The 8,673-nt window shown below is 42.6% G+C and overlaps 1 protein-coding gene across 1 annotated transcript in view; it reads right to left on the reverse strand.

Annotated features, from left to right (window-relative positions):
• Positions 1-8,673, reverse strand: part of FBXO43 (F-box protein 43) — a 15,490-nt gene that overhangs the window by 2,707 nt on the left and 4,110 nt on the right. The window contains exons 2-3 of the mRNA XM_018559264.1: positions 4,703-6,189; positions 1,970-2,072 (exon numbers count right to left, since the gene is read on the reverse strand). Of these exons, the coding sequence (XP_018414766.1) occupies positions 1,970-2,072; positions 4,703-6,189 (1,590 nt within the window). The remainder of the gene's footprint in view (positions 1-1,969; positions 2,073-4,702; positions 6,190-8,673) is intronic.

Here is an 8,673-nt window from a genome sequence, read left to right on the forward strand (position 1 = left end):
CCCGCCCCTCCCGTTCCGCCAGTCAGCGCTGGTGGATCGGGGAGGGGGAATCGGGCAGAGAGCCGTGACAGGATTGAGAGGTGAGCGAACGCCGGTATGTGTTTGCTCACCTCCCGATCTACTGAGCCGACCTGTGACAGTCTCATTGTCACAGGTCGGCTAGAACTAGGAGGTGAGTGAAAAGCACTCATCTCATAGTTCTCTTTTATATTTATTTTTTTCCCCCCGCCCAAATTTAAAATATATTTAAAAAAAATAAACTTTACTGCTGCAGGGAAATATTGGAGGTCTAAAACAGACTCCTGATATTTCCCTTTTGCAACAGGAAAAAGAGATTGATAACAGTCCTAACTCTCTTTCAGCAGCCACAGCACTGAATGAACAGGAATCCTCTGTGCGGTACTGCGTGTTCCTGTTCATCCATAAATTGGGGATATAGTATGAGTTACTATGTACACAATCATGAATGAATAGCAAGTGATGTAGAGCACTTCCTGTTCATTGATAACTGGTACATAGTAACTCATACTATATCCAATTATTTACAAACATTCAGCGATCACTGGGAGATGGGGGTGCGGGAGGAGAGCTCCTCCTGTGACACGCTCACAGCGCTCTCCTCTCTGCTCAGAGGGGACACAGAGCAGCGCCCAGCGAGGAGAGAAACTAGGAATGCAGCACAATTTTGTCCCCCCAAAAAAATTGTACTTTCTACATTTTCTCCAAAGTGCCATTTCCAGACGATATTTTTCCACAGCCAAAATTTTGTTAAATTACATACTGGGTAGACTCACTAAAACTGGTCGTCAAGTTGATCCTCTTGGTCCTTCAAAAACAATATGCTGAATATTTTCCAGGACTAATTCTTTAGCACTAAAAGTGTGTACACATACGATTTTTGGAAAGTATCAAACTGACCTTAATATACTCTTGTTGTTTTCTTCCTGATTGGGGAACAGAGTTGGTCTCTTTTGGTGTCAAAGGACCAGCTGATGAGGTAGGTGTATGGAAGACAAGCCTAGCTTGAGCTTGAACAGATTTTAGAGCAGAACGGTTTACCACTTGTAATCTGGTAGCAACTTGTAAACTGGGACGAGCATCTTCAGAAGAAAACACCCCCTCTTGTTTCAAAATAAAAAAAAAAAAAAAAAAAAAAAACATGTTATCTGGAGCTGAACATTTAGGTTATACTTTCATCTTCACACACAGTCACTTATAGACTACTTTAGGCCCCATTCACACTGCGCGATTTGCAAATCGCGCATTTTTGTCACGCAATATCGCACAAATGCTTGCATTGGCAAGCTAGAATCGCGACAAAATCCGCTCCAAAAAGGGTCCTGCTGTAGCGACGCACGACCGCAGGACCCTTTGCCAAGCATTGGAGAGCGGGAATTACCGCGTGATAAATCGCTCAGTGTGAACGGGGCCTTAAGCTGCTGACAGCTAGTGCACTTATCCAGAGATATTTAAGGGCTTATGCATACATATATAAAATATTCCTGTATTTGCAATGCCCGAGAGCCACAGCAGCTGCAGTTTTCTGTCCACAGTAATATACTTCATTTAGGAGTTGTGCCAACTAATTAGCTGGCTCTCCTGCTTCCTCACATCAGGAGAAACTCTTTAGAGCCCATTTACACCAGTTCCTTTTTTCAACGGAAGTGCACCAACAAAAAAAATGTTTTTAATTATACTGAATGGGTGTGAATGGAGTTAGTTTACATTGCTCCGTTGCATTGAGCTGAGGGCACAAAAAAAAAAAAAAATAGAACATTTAGATTTCATTTTTCAGTGCCCTCCCATTAGCATCTGTTGAAAAACAGAAGGTACAACTGCAAGTTAACTTGCGATTTTCTTCCAATTTTGGCATAAATGCACCCTTACAGCTGAATGTAAATGGGTGAAACTTACTGCGAGAGAGAGATATATAGCTGCAAAGACATGAAACATTAGGGAAGAAGATTACCTCTATGTCAGCTCTCAGCTTTTTCAGAAACACTTTTCTTCTTTGATGCGCATCCTTGTCTTGAATCACCATCTCCCGCCATCCCTTGCTTACTTTCCATATGCTAAAAAGGAGATACATTAAAAACTGTTTTAGGAAATGCACCGAAAGAGAAATTTAAAAACCGAAATAAAAAAAAATGTCAGGCCGAAACCGAAAATGTTTATTTACATTTTTTCAAATATTTTTATATTCAATTAATTTATCAAATATTTTTACTTACTTTTAGGGGTTTTCAGGGAAATATTAGGGGTCTAAACCCCTGATATTTCCCTTTTAAAATAGAAGAGATTGAGAACACAGAGTCCTCAATCTCTTTTTCTGCAGCCCCTGTTATCAATGAACAGGAATCCTCTATGAGTCTTCCTATTAATTTATAACATGAGAACATTGTAACTACAACTATGAATGAACAGGAGGTAATGTAGATCAGCGCTTCTTAAAGTGTGGGTATCGACCCCATATGAGGTCCTGTGAACAGGGGGGGGGGGTGTCGCCAGGACCACCATCAGCGGGGTACGGCCAGTACTTGTGTGAGGAGCCCAAGCGGACGAGGAGACCTGGGCTCCTCCTAGCTAGATTGTTTTATTTCAGTTTAATGTATAATTTGCAGTGCAGTGTAGTTTTTAAGGTTGCGGCCCCCCTGTGCACTTGGTACCTTCCGTTTTTTTTTTCTTTTACATTGACTGAATCCTTCTTTAACCCAGCAGCAGCAGAGCGCAGCTGCTGGATGTAAAGGTAAGGAGGTGGTGGGGGCTTAGTAGTACTGACTGACCGACGCTGGGGGGAGGGGGAGAAGAAGGCAATCAATGATCGCTGAGTGTTTGTACTCGCTCTCCTCTCTGACACGCTGTCTCAGGAGGCTGAGCGAGCGGAGCAGGGAGGAGAGCTCAGCCTCATGTGACAGCGCTGTGGAGGGCCCACAATGCTCTGCCGGACTGAGATAGGCGGCCGAGCGGTGTGGGAGGAGAGACGCAGGCCGCTCACAGCGCTCTCTTCCCGCTGCGCTCGGCCGGCTGTCACTTTCTCTCCTCCCTGCTGGGACACAGAGCAGCGCCCAGCAGGGAGCAAAGAAACATGGGATGCGCCGATGTATCGGCAGGAAAATGGCACTTTCGGCATTTAGCCAAAAGTGCAATTTTCGACCGATATTTCGGTGCATGCCCAATTTGTTTCATATGGGTTATAGAATTGTGCAGAAGGATGTTTGTCCGATTTTATAGTCGGACCTTTTACTTTAAACAAGTACACAAATTTTGTTCCTTTGCACTCAGAAGCAAACTGACTACACCAGCCATATCACATCCCAAACTGACCAATTGGTCCATCAATTTATATTATATTTTTTACCTTTTGGCTTGAATATAGATTACAGCATGTTTGATTGAATTATCTTACTGTTGATTCATTAGCTATGCCTGACATCTGTTCCAAGCATCAACTACTCTTTCCTTAAAACCTTACTTTAAGGTTACTTTTGAACTTTCCGGTCAATTCCACATGTTTCAGCTTCAAGTTAAAGATACTGTCCTCATGAACCTTATGCACACCACATGCTATGTTGCTGTAATGCATCGCAGGGCTAGCTGCCCCCACCCGCTTTTTTAACTTGAGAACTATGGGGTAAGTGTTTTTCCCCATAGTTCTACTTAGGGTCACGGGAGGACATATACTAGCCCTCCTCCCGTGACCCAAAGCGCAGTATATAGCGAGCACAGCTCGTGGTATACTGAGACCGCCACAGCCGGGATGGATCCCGACAATGCTGTTGAGATCCACCCAGCTGCGCGAATGACAGCGGGCTCTGCCTATCTAGAAGCAAAGTCAGCTGTACCAACCCTCCCCCCACTCAGCACTGGAGGATTGGAGCGGAGTGGGGGGAAATCCTTGCAGGGAGCAGTAATGACAATCACCGCTATCTGCAGGGAGATGATCGACAAGTGAGCGAGCGACGGTATGCGTTCGCTCATTTCTCGATCTATTGAGCCGGCGTGCGAGTTTCATTGTCACGCGTCGGCTCGAACTAGGTAGGAGAATGAGTGATTTTCACACCTCATAGTACTCCTTTAAATGACATTTAACTCAGCTAATCATCTATATATTGCAGCACACTGTGGTGCAATGCATAAAAATGTAGCATGCCTGTATTTTCACTAATTTGGCGAGAAGGAAGCATAGACGTGAATATTTTTTGCTGTATCCTGAGGGTTAGGATGATCAGCTCAAAGCAACTGATCTGAGCAAGCCCCAACATATTTAAAGTTTCAATAATGCCCCCACCTATCCTTGGGGCTTTACATATTAGATTCCTGCAGTCTTTTTGATTTGATCTTAACCATCAGGCCTTGACACCGTTTTTGATGCCAGTCTCTGGATTTTCACCAAAACTGAACTTCGTATTCTAAAAAGGTCCAACTAAGAACTTTATATATGGGAATTAGGACCTCCTTCCTAGTGCTGCACCCATGAGTTCTATTTGCTTTCCCTACTGCCTGGTCACACGGTTTGCTTATTTTGCAATCATCTAAAAATGAGCACTCCAAGTCTATCTTCTGTAGCTTTGGCCACCCCCGAAACATTGAACTGCAGTCTCCACCGCTTTGATTAATTTTCCAGCAATGCCAGATAATGCTCCATGTCCAATCTGTCAGAACAAAAACACATGGTTTAGTAGTACATTTTCTTTGCAATTACCTGCAAATGCTGTCAACGTCCAAGACTTTAAAGATAAAAGTTAATATGTGGTTCAAGTTTCGGAATTTCAACTCGTACAAAATGTCTACTTTTTCAAGACCCATTTTCCTGCCAATGAGTCTTGCGAGCACATCTTCTGATGCTGGTGAAGAATCAAAACTGCCTAAGAGGTCCTGCACGGTGGTCTGCTGAGCCCTCTTTCGGGTACTTTTTGCCAGCATATCATGAACAACACGCAGGGCAGGTGTACCCGTTAGGTCCTCAACCTTTAAGAGACAATTGGTTTGGCAATCCACAAAGCTTAGTTCATTTTCCTCATCCACGGAGTCTCTTGCGACTTTTGATTTGTAGGTGGAACTTAGTATATGCTTTTCACTATAATCTTCCTCAACTTCAGACTGTGACCCTCGCTCCCGCAAAGTGGAGAGTCTCTTACACCTATCCAATTTTCGGAGGCGACTTTTGCTAGGAGCAGATTTTGGGGTCAACTTTTGTTTTTGAATTAGCTCCTGGAAAGAGCCTTCATGATCAGTTAAAGAGTCCTGTGATTTATCAAAGCTGAGTGAGTGAAAGGCACTATCCTCATTTAATGAATTTTCCAAGTCACTCCCTTGTGCTGCAGTGGGCGTACATAGAGTAAAATGAAAACTAGCTGCAAGATTGCCAACAGGCGTTAGAAAATCATCTTTGGCATGCGACATTAAATTGCAGACCGGAGTAGCGGGCATCTCTGGGGTGTTCTCTTCATTACTACTCAGAATGCTGTCATTGGGAGAATGTGATGAGTGTTTAACTGGAGACAGGTTGTCTACCTCTGGGAAAGGATCATGGTCACATTTAAAATCATCTATGGTGGAAGACCTCTGTTGAGCAAAAGATATCCTCCAGTTTTTACAGGAGGTGCCAACATCAGGCTCCGCTTTTAAAGTGCTTGTTGCTAAGGGTTTGTAAATGGTTTCTCTCGGGGAGTCTAAACTTTTCGAAAGTCTTGTCTCAAATCTAGCAAGGTGCTGAGGAGCTTTCTTGCTTCTGGATGTGTCCATTGAACATTCGGAAGTTTCAAAGTCCAGGGTTCCACCAGATGTAGCTTTGGCTACAAGTAGTCTACGTCGCAGTGAAAAGTCTTTTTTAATAACACGCGGCGTTTCATAGATTTCAGCCTGCCTTTTATCAACTGCACCAGTTCCAGGTTCCCAAAATATTTCACTTCTCACAGGAGAGCACAGTAAAGTAGGGTCTAGGTTTTCGGAATTTTCATATTCATTAGAGAAAGTATTACTTTCTGAAGAGTCATTGCTGCTTTCACAGCATCCAGGGCTGAAGGCCTTGAGCGATTCATTGTAGCCACTGTCTTGAGATATACATCTCTGAGACTCTCTGTAGCCAACATTTTTCTTTGCACCCGGAACATAACCAATGTGGTTTGCAGCAGGACTGTCAAAAACAGGTCTATTGTAGGCCATATCCGGTTTCTTTTTTCTGTAAGCCTAAAACAAAACAATATAGTTAGTAAAAACAGTGCCAGTAAATAGGATACATTTATGTCTAAGTTGAATTTTTTGGATGTAATTTTTTCTAAATGGTTAAAAAAAAAAAAATTTTTTACTTATGATATACAGCCGAGTGATACATTTTTTTTTTTATTTTTTTTTACATTTACAAAAAAGGTACTCGAATGCACTTTAAGATTTAACTCGGAGTTTGGTGTCACTTTAACAGCGCACAGCATTCAGCGACTGGAATAATAAACCACCTTTTTTTTGCATTCTGCCAGATTTGGACTCCTGAAGCTAGTGGTGGAGCACAACGATCAGTTGCAAAGACCACAACTGCGCTTTATAAAATGTACTTTTTTTTTTAAAATAAGGGCAAATGTACAACCATAAGTTTGTTTGTTTTTGGGATTCCTAATTGGACTCCTTTAAAATCACACTAAAGATGTTGAAGCGCTACACAGAAGGTTTACAACAACTTGTATGATCATGGCTTTTGTGAATAAATTTATACTAATATTTCATGTTTTGCAGATTATGACCAGTGCTCAAGATTCTTGCTGCAACAAAACACCTGAATTACAAAACTCTTTATTATAAAAAACAACCCCCCACACACGCATCAACTTTAAACAAAAATAGGACAAAAAAAAAAAATGTGTCTGGCAAAAAGTTCAAGATCCCATTCAGATCGTTATAGGCAAACCAGCTTCCCAACTATCTAGTCAACGTGTAAGATCTAGGTGTGGGCACTCAGCATACAACTGCACCAAATGTACATTTCGAGATGAATTTCTGTGAGCATGCATGTAGGTTAGGGCGCATGCACACTGTCATTAGGGAAGAACACTTCGGGTTAGTTCACACCATAAACTGCATCACAACTGCGTGCGTCTGCGCAGTTGCATTGCGATCCGTTTTTTTTTTTTTTACTAAAATGCTAAATTAGACAGTTTGGTTGCTTCCTTTTTCCTGTCAGAGCATTTCCTTCGTTTGTTTTGGAGCTCAACACATGCTTTTTTTGTTGGCTGGCATGGTGATAGTGTTTGCTGTAGCCATTCTCAGACAACGCCTTCGCAGTAAGTCTCTGGATAATGACAATCAATTGTGTGTGTGTTTGTGGGGGGTCGGATGACAGTACTTCTGACTGCATCTGAACGGACTGCAATGGTGTGAATACAGCACGAGAAAGTCCATAGGAAAGCATCGTGATGCATTTCGGCTGCAGCAGCCAAACTGAACGGACTGCATCACAACTGCATATGGTGTGAACTAACCCTTCAAGTTAAGAGTTACTTAAATGCCGAACACAGCAAAGGCTGCTTTTGACCTCATTTGCCTTCTCTAGCAATCAGCTATGGGTATTGACCGCATGTCTGCAAGCACATCTCCAGACTTCCTATAGCTTATCCACCACGGTAGAAGAATCAAATGGCAAGGCATTTTCATTGTGTAATGCAGTGGTGAACATATTGCAGTGTAACTTGTGTATTGCAGTGTGAACTGCCCTGATTGCGGTGTGTCAGGACTGCAGCTGAATGCACCATTACAGTCAGCCCTGTTTCATTCAAACAGCTTTGCGGTTAGCCACAACAGCGGAGCTTACACTGGCGTTTTCCTACATGTGAAACATTTAGGCTTCATTCACACTTCTGTTTTTATAGAGATCAGTCAGCAAAATCTGTCAGGCTAGATGCTTTGTTTATGCTTCTAGATACCTAAAATGACATGCGTTTATACACCTATGCACTTAGATGCATCTGTCTTTTGTCCATTTGAGCAGCCAATGAGATTTCTTCTAATAAACTCGTCTTGCGTTTACAAGTTCAAATCAATCCCTGAACGCACCCGACTTATTTCTAAACGCAGCTAAACTGACTACAGATAAAAGCATCTAAAATGCCAGGCGTGAATAGATATACTGGAAAGGATTAGATGCAAGTATGCATGGTCACATGTGCCAAAGTTCCAGGAAGTAAAAATGGAAATCTAGCAACCTGCCCTTAGTTAACATGGCCACAGTCAGAAGACTAGGGAAGAAAAGAGAAATAAAATATGCAAAGAATAGAAAGCAATTATCTGGAAGTATGTGTTTGTAGATTGTCATTACTAAACATTTCTAAAAGGGTGTCTTTGTTGTTATTTTACAGATATGGGTAAAGGTCGGGCTTTAAGACAAGACTCAATATGTATTGCATTATGGCAGCCTATACATTATGAAGTGCTGTGGTGCAGGTGCTTTGCCAACGCATGTATTCATACCTGTGCATTGCATTAGCACATTTTACTGTGCATCAGCCTAAACCTAGCAAATTCATCGTCCTGCTGCAAACCAACGCAGCATACCAGGTTCCACACCCACCACCATCCCCTCATGTCGTCAGGGAGCACCTGTCTCTTCCGGGTTCTTGCAACCAGCCCCCTGATGACACACTTGGTGCATGTGCAATGTGTTCTTGATTGGGCTGAAGCCTCCTG

This window comes from Nanorana parkeri, unplaced genomic scaffold (assembly GCF_000935625.1).
Source record: "Nanorana parkeri isolate BGI_ZX_2015 unplaced genomic scaffold, ASM93562v1 scaffold16, whole genome shotgun sequence".
Classification (NCBI taxonomy): Eukaryota; Metazoa; Chordata; class Amphibia; order Anura; family Dicroglossidae; genus Nanorana; species Nanorana parkeri.